This window comes from Lepisosteus platostomus, chromosome 5 (assembly GCF_059453375.1).
Source record: "Lepisosteus platostomus isolate fLepPlt1 chromosome 5, fLepPlt1.hap1, whole genome shotgun sequence".
NCBI lineage: Eukaryota > Metazoa > Chordata > Actinopteri > Semionotiformes > Lepisosteidae > Lepisosteus > Lepisosteus platostomus.
This window is the reverse complement of record NC_142615.1, coordinates 59,387,900-59,409,565: the sequence shown is the minus strand read 5'-3', so window position 1 is coordinate 59,409,565 and position 21,666 is coordinate 59,387,900. Positions and strand designations below refer to the sequence as shown.

Here is a 21,666-nt window from a genome sequence, read left to right as displayed (position 1 = left end):
GCTCTCAGTGTTTGGCGAGACACTTTCGAAATGCGGCGTCAGGTGTTAGTAAGTGTGAGCGCAGGGTCTTTTGTGAGAAATGTGAGGTTTATAACCTCTCTAGTCACAAATGTAAAGAAACTGTGCTCGCGTTGTAACAACGTGATCGACACCCCAGACACACATTTGTGCTACATACCGCCTTTGGACAACCCCAAAATTTCAAACAAGTACATTTTTTTCGACTTTGAATGCATGCAAGAAACGGGGACACACATACCAAATTACGTCCACGCCCTTCATATTGACAATAAACGAAGCTGGGAATTTTATGGTGAAACTTGTCTAAAGGATTTTGTGTGTAAATTTATCGATAGATGTTTCAAAAACCATACGTTCATATCGCACAATGGCAAGGGATATGACAATTACCTAGTGATCAGACAGTTGTTAGCTGAAATGATGGACGTTGAACTAATTAATCAGGGTGGTAAGATAATGTGTATGACCGTAAAAGCTCTGAACATCAGATTTATCGATTCTCTGAACTTTCTACCTATGAAATTAAGCAAACTGCAAGCAGCTATGGGGTTCCCCGGGGCTAAGGGTCATTTTCCACACTTGATGAACATTTCAGAAAACCAAAATTATGTCGGCCCGATGCCGCCGCCAGAACTTTTTGGCGCTAACTACATGCTGCCGAGCGAGAAAGCTGAGTTTTTGGTTTGGTATGAAGAATGCAAGGGAAGTGTGTTTAACTTACAGAGAGAGGTGAAACGCTACTGCCAGCTGGATGTGGCAATTCTAAGAGAAGGCTGTGTCAGGTTCCAGGACGAGGTCATGACTATGACTATGACTATGACTATGACCAGACAGACACGCGTGACTGAGTCAGGGGCCGTCTGCGTCGTGTGCATCGACCCCTTTCAGTTTGTGACCATCGCTAGTTTCTGCATGGCCATGTTCAGACTTATGTTTTTACAGGAAGAAACGATAGCGTTGCTACCCCATGACAATTACCACCGCCAGCAAAAATGATTTTCTACACCCAGCATTCAGTGGCTTATGCACATCGATCACACAGAGCATGTTAAAATCCAACACGCGTTAACCACACCCGGTGAGTTCAAGGTAGGGCCATATTTTCTGGATGGTTATGCCGTAAATGACGGAGTGCAGACAGCCTTTGAGTTCAACGGTTGCTTTTTTCACGGTTGTAGCGTTTGAAATTGTGAAAACGATTTTAATCCTCTGACAAACACTACTTTTGGTTAGTTGTACAGAAAGACGATGGTGAAAATTAATTTTCTCAAAATGAGAGGTTTTAACGTGCGTGTTTTGTGGGAGCACGAGTTCAGAGACATGCTTGTTGAAAATGGTTATGCCTCTGCAACCTCGCGATTCGCTTTTTAGGGGGAGAACAAATGCTATTTGTTTACATTACATTGCACAACCCGGTGAAAAAATTCATTACTATGATTTCACCAGTCTGTATCCGTTTGTGAACAAGCTTAAAAAATACCTACTAGGGCACCCCCCGAATAATTTATAACAACTTTGGAGATTTAAAACAGTATTTTGGTTTTGCGAAGGTGAAAGTTTACCCACCCAGACATTTGTACTTTCCAGTTCTTCCAACCAAAATTGACAAAAAACTGTTTTTCACACTGTGTCGTACATGTGCTGAAACAAAACAGACCACTCACTGCGAGCACAGTGATGAAGATCATGCCTTGACTGGCGTCTGGTGCACCACGGAATTACAGATGGCCTTAGATCTGGGGTATAGAGTGGGTGAAAATTTACGAAATTTGGCATTTCGAAAAGTCCTCACACTATCTTTTTTCCCCGACTACATCAAACTGCATCTGAAAGGGAAACAGGAAGCTTCGGGGTTTCCAGATTGGTTTACGGATGTCACGAAACAACAAAGATATGTCAGCGGATATTATGAAAAAGAGGGTGTCCGACTGGACCCGGGCAACATTAAGAAGAATCCGGCCAAAAGACAGCTTTCAAAAATTGCCTTGAACAGTTTGTGGGGCAAGTATGGGCAAAGAGACAATTTACCACAGACCACCATTGTGAGAAAGCCCGATGAATTGTTCAGGTACTTATTTATGCCATATCATGAGGTGTCGGCCTGTGAGTTTATTGATGAAAACACAGCCTGTGTTACGTGGAAACACACTAAACACCACTATACAGGCCATTCAAACACTAACATTTTCATCGCTAGCTTTACAACCACCTATGTCCGCTTGGAGTTATACAATCTGCTAAATGCTTTGCAAGACCGCTGTCTGTACCACGACACAGATTCCGTTATCTTTGTGAGCCGGGAGGGTGAGTGGAATCCGGAACTTGGTGACTACTTGGGTGAGCTGACCAGCGAAATCAATGCTGGACAACACATCACCGAGTTTGTGTCAACAGGACCCAAGTCGTACGGGTACAAGCTGTCTGGTGGGAAAGCCTGTTTAAAGGTGAAAGGCATTACGCTCAATGTGAACAATTGTGAAAAAGTTAACTTTGAGAGTCTGCGGGACTTGGTTTTTGACTATGGCGTTAACCCTTATGCAGAGTGCCGGGAATTTAAACACATTTCTATTCAACAGCCGATGATCGTGCGTGTTAAAAAGGATTGGCGCATTGAGACCCGGACCTTAAAGAAAACCCAGAAGGTGGTGTACGACAAGCGGGTGCTGCAAGAAAATTTGACATCGTTGCCCTACGGATATTAACACGATGGATGTCAGGTTAAAACACCCGTTTTCATGCATTTTGTCCAGACCCTCAAATTGCGGTAAAAGTTATTTTATAAAACAGCTCTTGGAGAACGGTGATACCGTTATGACTCGTAAACCCGAAAACATAGTCTGGTGTTACAGCTGCTGCCAACCTCTATACGCTGAGTTGCTTGTGAAATTTCCATACATTCAGTTTATAGAAGGGCTACCGACGTCGTTTTCCGATGACCAGCTACTGCTACCGGATAGAGTAAATTTGATTATAGTTGATTATTTGATGGAGTCTGCGTGTAAAAATAATGAGATAGAAAAAGCTTTTACAAAATACGTACACCACCGAAACCTCAGGATCATGTATATCGTCCAAAATGTGTTTTGTCAAGGCCGGAAAAGTAGAACTATCGCGTTAAATACAAAGTACATGGTGCTGTTTAAAAACCCTAGAGATAAACTACAGATTACAACCCTGTCACGGCATATGTATCCCGGTAAAGCCAGATTTTTTGGGAAGCGTTTGATGACGCTACTAAAAAACCTTTCGGTTACTTGTTGGTGGATTTAAATGCCGACACCCCAGATGACTATCGCTTGTGAACAGGTCTTTCCCCCCCAGATGTACCCGTGGCTTATGTATTTAATGAATCTAAAAGACGGTGATCTCGCAACCACAGACTCAGTCGAAAAAACACGTTCGGGCCGTCGTCATGTCTTCACGCGTTCGGAGAAACCTGACACTTACATTTTCTGGTAAAAGCCAGCCCCAGTCACCAGAAAGCTATTCTCTGTGGGGCTTCAGATGATTTTGTACAGGCAATAGCTAAGCCTGCTAAGCAGTTTGGGACCCTGAAGAGAAAGCATAAGCTTTTAAAGACTTTGAGTCAAAGGGGTCTTTCTCTTAAAAGAAAGAGACTCTTGGTGAACCAGTCCGGCAGTTTTATCGGGACACTGTTGAGTATTGTAGTACCATGGATTACGGAGCTTCTACAACACCAATAATGGACCACACTGAAAAAAAATGTACCTTGTACCTCAAAAACAGCTCGATCGACTCCCAGACTGGTCCGGCAAAGAAACCGATGTGAGAAAAATAACAACCCGCAGGTTGGATGACGAAATGAGAGACATTTTTCAGAACTCGCATCTGCCTGAATATGAAAACGTGAAATTATATAATCAGCTGTTACAACGGTATTTGACATTAGTATGCCAGGAAGTTTCTGAAGAGGGGACTTTAACTGTTGTACAACCCGAAAATGCACCCGCCGATCTATCACACGCATTACCACAACAGCCGTCATCGACCGACGCTGACTTTGGGTATATTTTAGACAGTGCGTCTCAGTGGTTCCAGAGAAATGCCGAGATATTGTTAAAGACTATGGCACACAATAAACCATTAATAGCCGGGAATTAAAGAAAATTTGTGTACAAGGGGGCACCCGTTGAGGGCTCTCACATGATTGATCTTGTCAGGGCTCTCATACAACAGTCAAAGGTCAAAGAAATATAGAGGTGCTGAAAAATGAACCCCAATGTCTTCTAGGTTACGCTGGCCAGTAATTCATCCTCAAAGATGTTTCCAAAGAATACCAGCACGTACTTCACAGAGCATCTGGCAAAGGCGATTGACCTGGGGATTGAAGTGGGTCTGGTCGAGCTGCACTATCCGCATACGCTAAACACGTTTGATCAAGATGAAGATTTTCTGTCCATATAGTCTCATCGCTGATGAACATGTACCTTACCTAGAGGGTACTACTGCAACATCGATCAGCTCATACATGAAATGAAACGTGCTGTGGAAAAAGTTCTGTTAAACCTCTCTATTACACTAACCTTCACATCACTGGACATAATGAATTGTTCAATATTCTCACATTTGAGAAAATTTTGGAAGGTCCTGTTAAGAAATTCTTTTCTGTCATCAGTTTGTAGCATTTTAGGAGTACGACCCTCTTGAAATATATTTCGGAAATCACTTGTCACGACACCTCCAGACTTTTCAGTGGCACGGCCCAGGCATATTTAGACAACATGTCTATATGTGATGAGATGTAACAGAAACCATCGTTGAACTCACTGTAGTCCCTCATGTTCACCAAGTCGGCCTGCCACTGCCAGTCCATTTCAGGTACCAGCGTCCTGCTTCTCTTAAAGCTCACACGTGCTGGCTTGTGTAGAATATAAGCCAGCTGGCCGGACAACCAGTCTGACACCCGGTCGCGGCTGGCACTCACACCCCGGGAAGTTGTGGCCCTCACCAGACTCCCCACGCTGCCGTAACTTAGTTGGCAAGACCTGGGTTTGAGCCTATACAGTGAGGCACGAACTAGGGCGGGAGCGGCAAGTGCACAAGCCCTAGAACCTGAATCCATTACAATAACAAAAGGACAGAATTAAATGGGGTTAATTTCGAAATCGCAAATATGAGATACCATAGCGCGTTTTTTTTCCACTTCCTGGCGGAAACGGGCTTCCGTAGTTTTGTGTATTCTTGATGCATCACAAGGAGGTACAGATGCACCCATTCAAAGTGCGCGGTACAGACACGTACCGGAAGTAATTGGCTACGGCGTCGCGCATCGTGACGCATGATGATGCGGGGTACCGCGGTATGTGATTGGTTGACCGACAGGGGCACTCGTAGTCCGTTGGTCTGTCGTAGAAAGACTTACAGTACAGTAAACGTCTTTACTGTGCCCGTTGTAGATATTGAATTTTACCACTGAAGGGAAATCTTAGTAGCTGAGCATAAAAAGAATAGGAGCATACTGTAACGTGTGTGAAGGCCATAAACAATATTAATTTTGGAACATAAACATACAGTATATGGCTGGTCTTGGTACTTTAAAGTAAAAAATACACACCAGTATTCCATTTCTCCCTAAACCTTTTAAGCATCGAAGTCTTTATCTAAAGAGATACCGGAGTCAACAAGCATACTTTTAGAATTTGATTAATAGGGAATATAATATAGAATTGCGTATCTAAAGAATTTAATAGCGATATGATTATATTCGTGACTGCGACAGGGCTGTGAAGGGCTGTTTCGCCTCCCTCTTCTGCAACTTCCCTTGTAGCCTACTGGTCTAGGTGTGTGACTACCAACTGGCAGGTTGTGTGTTCGAATCCAGCTGGTGCTGGACTTTTATTTTAACAAACATTTCTTCGAAAAAATAGAATAGCGATATTATGGACAATCAATTGACTTTTATATTTCAAAATATCACAACATGATCGATTCTAAGTCATTTTTGACAACGGTCCCTGCTTCTGCTTCCTGCTTCTATTGTGTGTGTGTGTGTAATAGAGTAAATTTTTATAGAGAAATGGAGGCTGGACAGTATGCGTTACAATATAAACATTTATATTGATTTAAATCGTGTTTTGATTTAAATCGCGAACGCGTGTTTAATTATATGTGTTTTTTAATCATAATCAGGCTAATGCAACATAAATTGATACAGTATCTTTGTCTTCTAAGTATCTTAATAAACTTTCAGCATAGCTTTCTACCCATTTAGATTTATATTTCTTGGGATTTTGGGATCAAACGTGGAAGGATTAGATTGTAAACGTTTTTATTTTTCAAATACGTTTTAGAAAAGTGTAATTTATACCTGCCCAGACTGTACACCTTCCTATACCCCGCCTTTCATTCCTGTAATGCTCTTCCCTGCGCACCCCAGCCGGGCACTCTTCGGCCTCTGCCTGGGGCGAATGTATATTTTGATATTTACACCCGGCGCGGCACCGAGGGAGGGTCTGCATTTATAACTTAGTTTTTGAAATTAGTCAAGCAATATGAAGCATCTCCTTTTACTTTTAAGTCCCTTAAATACATTGAGCACAGCTTTCTCACCACTTAAGATTGCTTTTTGATACCATCCTTACACAAAGCAGAAACTTTCCGATGACATACAGTACAAGTGGAAAGATTACAGATTTTAATCGTCTTTAATTTTGTTACGTTATACATTTTAGGAACGTTTCATCTAAACCAACACCACAAAACCATTCTCGATTGTATTTCTGAATGTTATGTTACACCCACAGTAGTTCAAGGCTTTAAATACATCGAATTAAGAAAGTTGTGTAGCACTTTAGATCTTTTTTTCTGAACCAGGGAAAATCTGATCATGTTTCTCTATAACAATAAAAAAAAACTTTATTTTACATATCACCTTTAAAAGTGGTAGTACTTTTTTTAGTACTATATTTTTGTATTATATTCCCTATTAATCAAACTCTAAGAGTATGTATCTGCTTGACCCCTCCTCCCGCCCCTCTCTGTGTACAGTAGAGCCTCCTGTCCAGCCAGCACATGTCCACAGAGATTCACAACAGCAACATATCATAAAACGTTTGCACATATAGTTAAATTATTAGTTGTTTTCCAGGAAGTTAAAAAAAAACACTTGAATTACTTATCCAGTCTCTCGAAATAAAGTTATTTTTCAAGCAATGCAACAAACGTCGGGCGGGCAATGTGTTTTTTTTTAATCCAACATTGACAGCCACATCTTAAATCTTGTCAGTCAGGTCTTTTTTCTCTAGTTGAATTGTGGTTTACACATCGCACGACTTTAAAAGCTAGAAAGACAGGTTTCGAGTCACATTAGCTGGCGAGCCTTGTTAACAAAAAAACAGACAATACCTATGGAGGGGGAGGTCAAGCCAGAGAGAGAGTTTTTTACCCTCTGTCTAAAAACCCAAATAACCCAGGGCAGAGACTCCGGGGGGATCATTGCGTGGTACAGAGCGGAGCTCAGTCAATTCTTATGGAATGTGTTTTCTTTCTTCTTTTTTTCAGCATGGAATAAACCTGTTACTTGATTCATATGGATGCCTGGTTCTGCCGGGGATTCAAAACATGTTTTATTTTATTTTTTAATCGGGTATCAAAGGGAATAGGCAGTATAACCCTGTTCATGCACAAACTGTGGCATGTTACATTGATTTGGGTGTCTCCTCTTGCCAGAGAGCTCTAAATTGCATTTTGAGAGCGGTTTTTGACTTTTTTTAAATTGCATTTTGGGCACGGACAGCACATACAATGGTTAATGAACTGCGCCAAGAAATTTAAAATAGTATTCTTTAGGTGTGAGGGTAGGAGTGGACCGCAGCAGGCTTAATCAGCAAACCAGGAAAACAAAGAACAGGACAGGTGAGACGTGTATCCAGAAAGCGAGTGATCAGAAAAAGGAAATGGTGTTACGCCCAGGTTTTCGACCCAATTGTTTTAACTTGCTAATGCATCAGACACATTTCCTGGCGTATTGTGTTTTAAATAAAATAGGAGTGTCTTTCCCTGGCATTAGCTCATCGGTATAGTGTAAGTTTTATCTGTACCATATCATACAGTATATAGGTACAGAATTCAAGCTGCACCACTGTATCGCTTTGGTAAGGAGACGGACAATGACCAAAATCACGAAGACTCTCTCACACCAAATAATGAAGATGAAAAGAAACGGGAAGTCAACACGGGACATTGTACAGCAGTTGGCTTTGATGGACATCTTCGTTTCTGAAAGCACAGTGAGAAGGCATTATAAAGGGGAGAGGAGGCAAAGAGAATCTAAACCGAGGACGATTCAAAGGTAAATAAATTTCTAAAAATACCTTTCTTGCATGTAAATACAACTACACACATTATTTTTAAAACTAACTGTTGATCTCTTTTTTTTCAAGTCCTATTGTGCGAGCTATCGACAAACTGACTGATGAAAATGATGAGCTACCGGCGATGCAAGTCCAAAGACGGCTCTGGGCTGACCTCGGTGCGACCATTAGCCCGACATCGATAAGAAGAGTACGCAGGAGGCTTGGATGGAGATACAGAAAAACCAACACATGCCCCATGATAAGACTAAAAAACAAAGAGGAAAGACTCAAGCAAGCGCTCCAATGGATTGAACAGGGGGAGGCATTTCAGGATGTACTTTTTACCGACGAAACAGTGGCTCTGGAACAGTTTTCAACAATGGCATTTTGCAAAAAGGGGAGACATGTGGACAAGCCAAAGCCCAAACATCCACTGAAGGTTCACGTCTGGGGGGGGGTATATCTAGAAGAGGCTCGGGACCACTTCTTATTTTCGAAGGAATTATGGACCGTGTATTCTTCGAGGAAGTCGTGGTCACACACCATGCCGCCCCATATATCAGGGAGCAGTTTGGATCAAGGCACCGTCTCTCTCAAGACAACGATCCGAAACACACAGCAGCAAGGGCGAGGCTTATAGCAGAAGGAGTGAACTGGGTGAAAACTCCAGCCGAATCCCCAGATCTAAATCCGATAGAAATGGTTTGGCATTCGTTGAAAGACTACGTTCGGAAAACTGCTAAGCCCGTCACAAAGCAGGAACTGATCGATGCGATCTATAAATTCTGGGAGGAAGAACTGACCGAATAAAATTGTAACAATTTTATTAACAGGCTGTTTCGTGTTCTTCCTAGGATTGTTGACCGGTTCGGGGGACATTCGGGAATGTAAGTCTGAGAAAGAGTCTCACATTTGTGGACAGTCTGTCCACAAACAAAACGTAAAAAAAACAATTACTTTTTGTCAATGAAAACCGGTGTGTCTCTCTCTGCTGGATGTCCCTCTCACTCTCTGCTGAATGAATAAAAGCATTTTATTAAAAACGCATTTGCGTTTGTCTGGTATTTACTTTGGTCCCTTTTAACTGTTTTTCCATCTACTTTATTGCTTGGAGATGCCACTTTTAAAGGTGATATGTAAAATAAAGTTTTTTTTATTATTGTTATAGAGAAACACGATCAGGTTTTCCCTGGTTCAGAAAAAAGACGATTAAAATCTGTAATCTTTGCACTTGTATGTCATCGGAAAATACAATCAGTTTCTGCTTTGTGTAAGGATGGTGTGGTGAGAAGGTGAGAAAGTGGTGAGAAAGCTGTGCTCCTCAAAGCGCTTTACAGGATAAAAACAATAACAACAATAGTGGCTGGGCAAACAATTTTTTTTATCAAAATACAAAATGAGATACTGTATAATGATGTGCATGAACAAAGTTATACTGCAATTTTCCTTACGCGATTAAAAAAATATTTTTTTTTGAATCCCCGGCGGAACACATTCCATAAGAATCAGCGCTTTACAACCCTTACTGCGTGCGACTGGAAAATAATTTGTGATCGGATCAACGAAATGCTTCGTAGAAGAAGGCGCTCTTTTCCTCTAGTCTAACCACAAACAAAACATTCCTGTTAGACAAGAGGAATTGAAAAAAAACAATTTTGTCAATGGAAACCGGTGTGTGTGTCTCTCTGCTGAATGAATAAAAGCATTTTATTAAAAAAAAATTTGCCTGGTATTTACTTTGGTCCCTTTTAACTGTTTTTCAATCTACTGTATTGCTTTGAGATGCCACTTTTAAAGGTGATATGTAAAATATTTTTTTTTATTATTGTTATAGAGAAACATGATCAGATTTTCCCTGGTTCAGAAAAAAAAGATCTAAAGTGCTACACATAACTTTCTTAATTCGATGTATTTAAAGCAGTGAACTACTGTAGGTGTAACATAACATTCAGAAATACAATCGAGAATGGTTTTGTGGTGTTTGTTTAGATGAAACGTTCCTAAAATGTATAACGTAACAAAATTAAAGACGATTAAAATCTGTAATCTATCCACTTGTACTGTATGTCATCGGAAAGTTTCTGCTTTGTGTAAGGATGGTATCAAAAAGTAATCTTAAGTGGTGAGAAAGCTGTGCTCAATGTATTTAAGGGACTTAAAAGTAAAAGGAGATGCTTCATATTGCTTGACTAATTTCAAAAACTAAGTTATAAATGCAGACGCTCCCTCGGTGCCGCGCCGGGTGTAAATATCAAAATATACATTCGTCCCGGGCAGAGGCCGAAGAGCGCCCGGCTGGGGTGCGCGGGGAAGAAACACACACAATAGAAGCAGGAAGCAGAAGCAGGGACCGTTGTCAGAAGGCAAGAAGGTGACTATTCATTGTTATCAAAAATGACTTAGAATCGATCATGTTGTGATATTTTGAAATAAAAAAAGTCAACTGATTGTCCATACTATCGCTATTCTATTTTTTCAAAGAAATGTTTGTTAAAAGAAAAGTCCAGCACCAGCTGGATTTGAACACACAACCGTTGAGTTGGTAATCGGGCACGTAGACCAGTAGGCTACAAGGGAAGTCACATGAAGAGAGAGGCGAAACAGCCCTACACAGCCCTGTCGCAGTACACGAATATAATCATATCGTTATTCAATTTTTTAGATACGCGATTCCATATTATATTAGCAGAAAAGCTTAAAACTACCACTTTTTCACATGCTATTTCACATGCTAGTTAAATACTTGGATGCTTAAAATCGTTAGGGAGAAATGGAATACCGGTGTGTATTTTTCCTTTAAAGTACTGATTCCTGGAATCTGACTGGCTGACACCCTTCTGAAGTGATTCCATAAAATCTGGTATACGGAAAAGAAAGCATTGATACATACAAGTATCTTTTAATACAGTCTTTGCTGTGCTCTTGAGGATCCTTGTGATATTTTGAGCTCTAGTTGAATGATAGGTGTCACATTTTAAATCATTTTCGTAGTTAGAAATTATGAAACGCCCTGTTAAAAGCAAGGGAGTTTTTATGCCTGTTGAAGTAAAACAAAATGCCTGACAAAGTATGGCTTGGACAGATTCCAAGTGCTTGTACAAATGTGCTCAAGAAATTATACTTTGAGTATACAGCTTGTCCAAAGTCATTCATTATTAATACTATTAGTAATATCTTCGGTAAAGGCTTTGATGCATAAATATTTCTGATAAAGGTAGGTTGTGTACTTTTGTCCAACTGAGCAATCTTGCTTTAATAAAATATACCAACATTTTAATGGCTGATGATTAACATGCTGTAATACACAGTTCAAAATTAAAAGCTCAAATGCTGTACATGAGAGGTTAAGCTCCCCCCCGGCGGTTTTACAAGGTGACGCGGATAGTTTCCGGCATGGCATCAAATGACGCGATTAACCACGTGATACTGCGTGACACCAAGACACGCCCACCCATTTTGAATGGCTGCATCTGTACTCTTCTCTTTACCGCACGTATGGAGTTTGGGTCTGATCGAGCTCGTTACTCGTCACTCACGCAATCTACTACTTTCATCCAATACAGCCCTTTATTTGGCTTTAAACTCCACCTGTTACCCCTCACACTCAATGTTTCAGAAAAAGGGTTTTAATTTAAGCTTTGCCCAGCAGTGTTTGAGCAGACAGAAGAAATAGAAGCGCCATTCGCGCCAGTTTAGCATAGTAACCACTAACTCCAATAATCCACTAATTATTATTATTACAAAAGCGAAAGAATCCCAGCTTCTGCATAAAAACCCACAAAAAAAAACTATTGATATTGTGCATCTCCAACACTGGCTGGAGACGCTGTGTGTGTCCGGGCTCAGCGGTTATATAGGACAGGACTCGGCGAGCTGCAGGTGAAACTCATTGCTCTGCGCTCCCCGTGCGGAATGCGCGTCTCCTCCCTCCAGACTCGTCACACCGCCTTCTACAGCAGGAAAAAAAAAACTCCCCTTTACTGTCTTCATACATCCCTCTTAAATCCCAGGAACACAGAAACTCCGGGGCGTTTCTGTGAGTCAGTACTGGGTTTCTCTGTTCGAGATTACAAGCAGAAACAATAAAAGCGCTGAAAGCAGGAAGTTATTTCTGCTCGTAGGCATAAACGTGTAAAAATACATTTTCTGATTCCTAAAACCTAATAAAATCCATGTAAGTCTCCCTTTTGTTCCCAATGCACATAACTGAATATAAACCAGTCAAGTTCAGGTACTTTTCTGCTGAATATAAATACACTAGTTCTGGCGCAGCTGTTACAACAAAGATACTTACGAACTATTTTTTTCATACGAGCTCTTGCCGTTTTAAAATTGAATATTTTTTCATTTCGCTAAATCACACGAAACACCAACAACACTCATCATAAGCATCTGACCAATCACATTCCTGAATTTTAAAAGTATTTAGTATTTATTTTTAACTTGTTTTATTTTAAAAAAATGTATACACCTGTTTTACATATCCTTGCCATTTTTGGCATATTGTAAGTGGATTGTAACTACAAATTAATAATTCCTGATCTTTATAACTGTGTATCATTTCTTTTTACCTTGTTTTAATATGTTTTTAATTATTTTTGCATTTTATAGAACTTTTTTAATATATTGAGCATTTTAGCATAATTTTAAAATAGGACTATCAATGCTCCTGACTTCTAAAACCTGTATTTATTCTGACATTTTTCTCTCCAACTGCAGATGAGGAGGGATGCATTTGATTTTAAATTGGTTGATTTTAGGGGAAAATGTACATTAATTTCTTTGTACGTATCATCAGTGGGAAACTTGGCATTTTGGGATGAATTGCAATCTTTACTGCAAGACTGATATAGAAATGACGGGAGATTTAAATGACACATTTGATAAATCAGACAGGCACAGTACAACATCTAAAATGGCAGAACCCTCTAAAGTACTGAAATATTTTAGGCACATTCATAATCTACGAGATGTTTGGTGGTTGCTGTGTCCTGCTACCCTTTCATATTTTTTAATGTGCATGAATCTGTCCCACTTCTTTTACTAGTTTTTAAGGAAGATTCTGAAATATCTGATTACGAGATCAAGCCAGAAAAAAAATGATGACAATTAGTAAGAAGAAAGATACAATGTATTGACAATGTAATATGCTTTAAAGGATTAAAAGGAAAATAAATACTTTATCTATGCAAACTAATTCAACTGAGCTCCTCTTAACACTATAGCCTGAAGAATTGCCAAAGCACAATGTATCACTTTGGGTGACACTAAGGGAAGAGGAACACAACACTCAAAACCACAAACCACTTATTTTCAACAGCAAAAATATGCTTGAAAATATTTGACAAAAAAAAAGAAACCTTACACGCATGGAAACCAATATTTATCTGCTAGGGTAGAATGCAGCAGAGAACAGTAGGGCAGAAGGTTAGTGTAACTCTATAGTGCATCACAGAGGCCAGTCTCTTCCCCTCATTATGCAGGCTGACTTGTTCACAGTGAACTGTCCTCCAGCGATAGTCAGCTGCAATCACTGACATCAGACATGATGTTAATACTTTGGCTGATTTGGTTAATGCGTTTTCCTATTAAACAGGAGATCTTGAGTTCAAATCCCAGTGGTGCCTTTCTTCCTGTCTTGTCTTATAGAATGTATCACTATGGATGATCATGTGCGGCTTGATTTTGTTAAATGCAAGTTTTCATTTTCTTTCTAGAACAACTTGCTTTTCATGAAATTCATACAGCTTGCGAAAGATGAAACACAGATCTTGCTTATCAGTGCAAAACAAATATCACAGGCCGGCAAGAATAAAGTCTTTTTTTTTACCAAAAGCTTGCAAATGGAGAAAAGGGATGCACGTGAGTCTCTGGGAGCTGTTAATTGAAAGGTTAGTGGTGCGAGCCCATTTCTTATTATTCTACTTAATTGGATTTCTTAGTAAAACCTTAACCCACTTGATATTTGCAGGAAATGCAGTTTTTTTGTGTGACGAACTACAACAAGTAAACAAGTGAGTACATTAGTCATTATCACTGGGAATGACCAGTCATGGCCAACATTCAAGGGAATCGTATTCAGTCACGGACTTTGACCTTCAAATGGCTGGCGGGAGAATTCATTTATACTCTCGTTGCACCCTTAGTTAAAATATTTAAAATTACAACACAGATTTGTTGGAGAACTTGAAAAGCAAAAAAGACAGTTGGACAGCATGATTATGTTAGGACTGTACATTTGTATTTCAATACTTTTGTATATTTATCTTAATTTTAATATACATGTAACCATAAATGCTGTTCTATATATATATAAAGATTGTTGTATTTTATAATATTTTAGCAGAGGGCACAAGGGGGTCTATTATACCTTGCGAAACATCCAAGACAACTATAATAGAGGCTCATATTTTAATAAAATTTGCTTTAAAAGAAAACCAAACTTTGTATGATATCATCCCTCAATATCGACGTTCAGTTGAAGGATTTGAAGAAGCAACAGCGATAGGTGAGTACATTGATTTTGGACCCATGTTTGCATCTGAATAATCTTTCCTCCTGGAAAGAATTAAAAACAGGTCTGTTTTGAGTCTCATGATGATTCTCTTCTGGATCTGAAAAAAAAAACAGTGCAAATTTGTTTCCGATGTATTTTTCAATTTTATCAGATTTTTTCAGGTGAATGCAGTCGATACGTTCAAGTTTTTATATGATGACAGGACCTACACTTAGGGCTCAGTACTGATAACACTGCTGATATTGATGGAGTAGAAATGAGTGATGTATTGGCAGCTTTATCTGAGGCGAGAAGTCCTAGAACACCTACAAAAATGTTAGGATTCAGAGGAAGAAATATTTTTCTACCTCACCCAATCCTGCTGCATTAACGAGGCTGAAGTTGGCTGCTTATTCGCCAGCTTCTTATTCGCGTTTTTCGTTCCACCTTAAGTGCTGCTGCTGTGATGTTATGCCGCCTTTCGCCTGTAGATGGCTCTCTATAGTCATTTTTAAAAATACTAATCCGAGTTGATTACTGCACATATCCTCAGTAAAGGGGAATATGTAAGTAATGATTATCCAAATTGCATTTTTGTATGAAACACATTTCAGAAAATCGAAAACCAATTTTCAAAACTCACAATAACACAAACTGACATGTTAGACAACAAGTAAATAAGACAAAAGCAAAACGTGAATTCTCAAAGTCTCAAAATCTTGCATTTTGCAAGAAATGTTATTATAGCAGTTTACAATGGGACATTTAGAACATGGCATATGAGAATATATGGTTAACGGAGGATGAGCAAAGGGTGATGACACTTTCTGCTTATTGCTATGACCCTCCCTCCTGATTATAAAATCGTCTCACAATTCTGCCACTGAGGTGTGAGACACAATGTAACAGACTCTCAAAATCCTGAACTTCAGGAAATGTTGCTGTACCATTTTTAAAATATGACCCTCTGAATGTGGCATGAGAGAATTTATAGGGAAAAGCTAATTGCTCTTTCTGTTGTATTGCAATGGCCCCTGTTTAGAAAAAAACATCTCAGAATTCTGACACAAAGGTGTGAGACACAATGTAACAAATTATGAAAATCATGAAGCATAAGAAAATTTACTGTACCATTTTTTTAATATGACCCTCTGAACATGGCATGTGAGGATTTATAGTCAACAAAATAGCACCCCTTCTGCTGAATTACTTTTTCCCTCCTTCCTCGTTACCAAAACATCTTAGTATTCTGACACTAAGGTAAGAGAGACAAAATCACTCATCACGAACATTTGTAATTACAAAACTTCACTGTTGCATTTCTGCGTTGTGACATTCTGAACATGGCATGTTAAAGTATATAGAAAACCTAGATCAGAACAGGTTAAATGTAATTCATAGTGATTTATATTTTTTTAATTCTTTCTAAATGAAAAAATATGTTTTTCAGTGATTATGACACTTCGGTATTACATAAAATATGCTTCAATGCCAAAATAAATAATAATGGAAAAAATACCCACAGTGGACATTCATAGTTGTGATTATAGGAATGTTATATATCAGGTGGGTAGCTGTGTCAGCATGCGTAGGCTGCATAGGAAAAAGTAAAGGATTATTCCATGCTGAAAAGAGAAGAAAGGAAACATAACATGTTGGCCGTGGAGCCTTCTTCAGGTGTTAGAAAGACAGGGCAGTAAGCAAAGATAATTTTCTTTATCTTTGCTTACTGCAGTTTAAAGACTTTAGGAAGTTTTACGGCTAACAGCTCCACATCAACTTCCTTTTATAACTAACCTCATCAGATCCCTCAACTCTTCCAATTTCTCACTTCAGAGAAGGATAAAAAACTCAATCATCCTCTACAGAGAAAAACCATCAACACCCCTACCACCTCCACCAATCCTAACCTAATCCTTGTTTTTACTATACCCTCTGACCTTTCCCTTTCACCCCTTTGCATCCTCAGCTAACTTATTTTAAAATTACAATAGACTGTATAGTATTTATGTTTAAAATTAAGGTAAATATGTCAAAATATCAAAATCCAACTGCACAGTGCTATCGTAACAATGCTTGTCAAGTTCTCAAACAAACCTGCATTGTATTTTTAAAATATTTCTGCAGAGGATTCAACTGGAGTATAAATGAAGATTCGACGATAATTTTTTCTGGGGAGTTGCAATGTTGGGCATTATTGGACATTTCCCGGTGACCCTGACACGTGTTAAACACTCGCATTTCCTGCATATATTAAAATGGTTATGGTTTCGCTGAGAAATCCAATTGACTTAAGACAACGTTTACACTGCAGAAGAATCCCATCCCTGGGTGGACTCGAACCACCAACCTTTCAGTTAAAAGCTAAATGCGCTAACCGATTGCGCCACAGAGACTGACTGATAGGGTCTTCTCTCGAATCACAAGTTTTCGATTAAAAAAAAAATCTCTTTCCGTTTATTTTGCCAGACGGTAATATTTCTTCTGCACTGATAACCAAGAATTGAATTTCATTTTTCGCAAGCTGTGTGAATTTCATCAAAAACAAGTTTTCCAGAAAGGAAATGAACACATGCATTTAACGAAATCAAGCCCTTTGTGATTGCCCGAAATGATACGTTCTGTACTACAAGATAGGAAGAAAGACACGGCTGGGATTTGAATCCCGGTTCTTTTGTTTACTAGAGAAGCAACTAGGCTACTGTGACAGGACGACCATCCCCTTTTACAGCCACTTGGACACACCGCTCTGAGACATCTGCGTTCAGTAAGCGCTGAACCTGCACTCAGAGCAAATTGCCTCTTTTACATAGCAGCCCGGACACTGAGAAACGAAGAGAACTGGCTTTTATCTGGCATTTTCATGTCCAATGCGTTTGATATCTCCCAAGGGCGACAGAGTTCTTTTGCGACACTATTTCTTCTTCTTTTTTATTTCTGTAGCTTTGATAAAAAAACGAGAAATCGTGCAAGGGAAAAATGTCTTTTTTTCATAGAGAAAACGTGCACCAGGAAATGTTGTGTTGAGAAGAAATGATTTAACATGATACGTGACCTAATTTATCGGAGCAATTGCTCAACCAGCAAGGTCTGGAGAGGTTGGAGAGTCTGGTGGATGTGATAATTATACGGTGTTGTGAAAGAAAACAGTCTTTCTTTGAATTCTCAGTCAAACGGAATTTAGGTGCGAAACATAAACCCCTTGTCTGATTTAAAGAGATTATATTTTAAAACTCATAAAAAATCAGAAAACACATGTTTCTCACTTTGAAATTTTAGACGGAGCGGTGCATTACTAGTAGCGGCGCTGAGCACGCTATGGGGAAATTCAGGGTATGTGAAATGCCAGCGGTTTAATAAACAACGCGTCTGATTTCGAATAATAAGATTGTAGGTTCGACTTCTACCTGGCTCGTGTAAATTTTATTCAAGCTCCTCAGTAATAGATGTATATTATGTAATGAACCGCACCTGAAAGCAAACGTTGGGTCTGTTTCCTTTGTTTTCCAGCATGAAATAGCAAATCGTTACAAAAAGCACCTGCTAATGTCCAATAGCGGGTTTTTTTTTTTCAAATTACATTCTCAGGCTTCAGACACTTTTTAATAAAACAAAAGTGTCCGGAAACTCATTAACTTTCAGGTTTGCTTGAACCTGTATTAAAAAAAGTTATCTGAAACTTCCGGGATTCCATTATCTGATGTAGCTGTCTCTAAAGTTGGACATGATGTTAAGCAGATGTGAACTGTGCCTTTTCTCTTAAAAAAAAAACAAGTTCTTTTTTTCCTCTTCACTCCAATGCTGGAGACTGTAAGCCTCTGTGAGCTCCACACTGCGTGTCCTGTACTGCTCTATTTTGTTTAGATTATCTATATGGTGTACAGATAGAACTCAACTGCATGGTGTGAATTCCGTGTTCAGGACCAGCAGAACCTGAAAAAGTAACAGCTGACCTCGATGTGATTTGAACATGCAGCCTTCTGATGTGGAGTCAGACGCGCTACCGTTGCGCCACGAAGTCACGGCTATCCGTGCCTTTGAATTCCCGAAAGGAGACAAATCAGCTTCACAAAAAAAAAATCTCCTGTGAAGTGCGCAGCTCTTCCGAAGAGAGTCTCTTCTTCCCAGACCACATTTTATTCTTCCTGCGCAGCTCTTGTGCAGGTGTTGTTCTCAATTACAGATCCAGGAACACTGATTGTTTTTTCTATTTTTTTTTAAATTAAGTACCCCATGGTGCAACGGTAGCACGTCTGACTCTAAATCCCCAAGTTCATTTTCACAGTATATCGGAGTCAACTGATACTGATCAGGTTCTGCTGCTACTGAACCCGCAGTCTTCACCTTAAAGTTCAATTCCCCAAGCCTTTTGACCTTATATGTCCATCCCTTCTCGTCAAAACTCGTATTTTCACAGGGTACCCTTCAGAAATCGCAGTATAGAATGAAAAAACTCCAGTAGATCTCGGTCGCTGTTGGTGATTTTCCTTTTAAAATAAATGAATCTCTGGAAATTTTACGTAGTGTATCACTTTCACTGAGACCGAGAAGTGTTAAGCTGTACATGCGTCTTTGTGGCTCAGTTGTTAACCAAAAGGGTGGTGGTTTGAGCCCTTCCAGGGACGCTACGAGCCTTTTAACGTACACACCCTCCTCACTTCATTTCTCCACGGCCGGTCTTGTACCGCTAACAAATACAGAGCCCGTAGGAGGCAGTAAGCTCGCATATATATAGCTCACTGTGTATATAATGAAGAAGCAGAAGTTAGTTTCTCATCTGCGCGTTAGAGCCTTACGCAACTCGTAGTGTACCAACAGCTAGGGTTTGATCCCTGCACGGGCTATTAGTTGAAAGGCCATTGTAAATGACGTATAAGAGATTTATAGATAGATACTTTATTGATCCCGTGAGGGAAATTAATAAAGCTTATCCAGCTGGCTTTTATGTTTCACACTAAATTGCGATCTTGAAACCAAAATGAAATTGACATTTGTACTGTATGTTTTTTTTTTTTTTAATTACAAAGCAAACAGAGTATTCCCTTAATTCAAAGATCAGATATTGGCCAAAACAAGACAATCAGACGTGGGCTGACTTTGGAACAGGAGCCTCTGCTTCGTCGGTTATTGAGCTTTTGATCAATGTCTGAGTGAAAAAGATTCGCTATTTTTACTCTTTGATTAAAGTACACAAAAAGCACCTTCCTTCGAGCCGGAATCGAACCAGCGACCTAAGGATTCCCTACTGACTCCACTACAGTCCCCCGCTCTACCAACTGAGCTATCGAAGGGTTGTCAAATGCTCCCTGGCACATACTGGCCAATGTAGTGAAATGTTCCGGGTGATTTAAATCCCAGTTCGACATCAAGTTTCCAACTCGTTTCCTTAGTCTTGTTTACCTTGAATTTAAGCCACGAACCAGGATTCTACTGTATAAACTTCCGGGAATATTACAAAATGTTTGATGGGGCATCAATCATTCCAGGCGGAAATGGACTCCTTTTTGTTTCTCGAGGGATCATATTAAACATTGCATTAGTATCGAGAGGAGGATCACCATGAAACACAAAACAAACAGTTTCATTCTGTCTTTTTTAGAAAGTAGCATTTGTGCTACATTAATTATATTTTCGTGGAAATATAGAAGTTGTAAATGTTAAAATTTATATTTGAATCGAAATGTGGTTTTGAGTTAAATATTAGCGTGTTCATGTAATTAGTTTGTTTGTCATTACTATATATATTGCCATGTTACTAGAATTTGTAACTGAAGTTTACTAGTTGTGTTTTTATGATGATTAGCCATTTGTTGATTACAATATTGTATATAATGTATAATTTGAACTACATATTTTTCAGGTGTGAATAATTGTATATTTTAAGAATAAATTTCTAAAACAAATCATTGGCTTTATTTACTAGTTTCTACACCTATAAAATATTTATTTGATGTATAATAGACCTTTAACTATACAGTATATGTATATTAGTCCTCTAAATTTATCCGTATAATAGAACTCCAACCATTTATGTATAATAAACATATAATCATAGATGTCTAATTGACGTATAACGATATACGTATACTAGAATTTCATTGTAGACCAGTTACGGAGCACATTTATGCGTCTAAAGTATGCGTTTAATAGTCGTATATTCTACATCTTTTGCCAACTGGGATGTGCCGATTTTAATTTAACAAAGCTAGATACACAGTTTGTTTCTCGAAAGCGTGTTATGTAAAAAAGAGAAAAACGAAAATATATAGATGACAATCTTTCAAAGCTGAAGATTTTACTTTTGAAAAATTGACATTTTATGTATGCAGATGCATTCGCTGGTTTTAGAACTTTGCTGTGCTTCCTGAATCATTTTCAGCGTTATAAAGTGGGTGTAGAGGGAGCGATCTCTTTGTAGAGCAGTTGACAGGCTGGAGATGTTCAGACTACTCTCGTTATTTCTCAAATGCTTACATCATTTTTCTTTCACGCTAGGACGCGAGTGTGTACATGGGCTTGGTTTTCGTTTGACTGATTCTCATTGAAGATTTGGGAATTAACGACGAAAGATTCAGTTTGGCAGAAGGTTTGGTTCACAACGATCTTGAAGACACGCCCATGTAAGGCAGCGTGTGATGATTTGTACTATAAAAGACCAAGTGCTCAAAGTGACGTCTGCGTTTACCGTTTAGACTTTTCCATCTCGGGCGCACTTTTAGAAAGCAAAGATAGAGTAGTTGTGTTGAATCACACTAAGACAACTGTTAGCAGAGTGCTGGGCCTGTAACATAGAGATCGACTGATCGAAACCATCCTTAGCTACGTACATTTTAT

At 39.2% G+C, this 21,666-nt stretch overlaps 2 protein-coding genes and 1 non-coding gene across 3 annotated transcripts in view; 1 reads left to right on the top strand and 2 right to left on the bottom strand.

The window, feature by feature from the left end:
* The window catches only part of LOC148670361 (scavenger receptor cysteine-rich type 1 protein M130-like), a 204,528-nt gene that overhangs the window by 107,410 nt on the left and 75,452 nt on the right, over positions 1–21,666 (bottom strand). The window lies entirely within an intron of this gene.
* Positions 640–21,666, top strand: part of LOC148670367 (zona pellucida sperm-binding protein 3-like) — a 34,311-nt gene continuing 13,284 nt past the window's right edge. The window contains exon 1 of the mRNA XM_088632965.1: positions 640–707. Within this exon, the coding sequence (XP_088489091.1) occupies positions 640–707 (68 nt within the window). The remainder of the gene's footprint in view (positions 708–21,666) is intronic.
* trnay-gua (transfer RNA tyrosine (anticodon GUA)) lies at positions 20,036–20,123 on the bottom strand. Its single transcript is given in 2 exon segments — positions 20,036–20,071; positions 20,087–20,123. It is a non-coding gene; the product is annotated as a tRNA-Tyr (tRNA).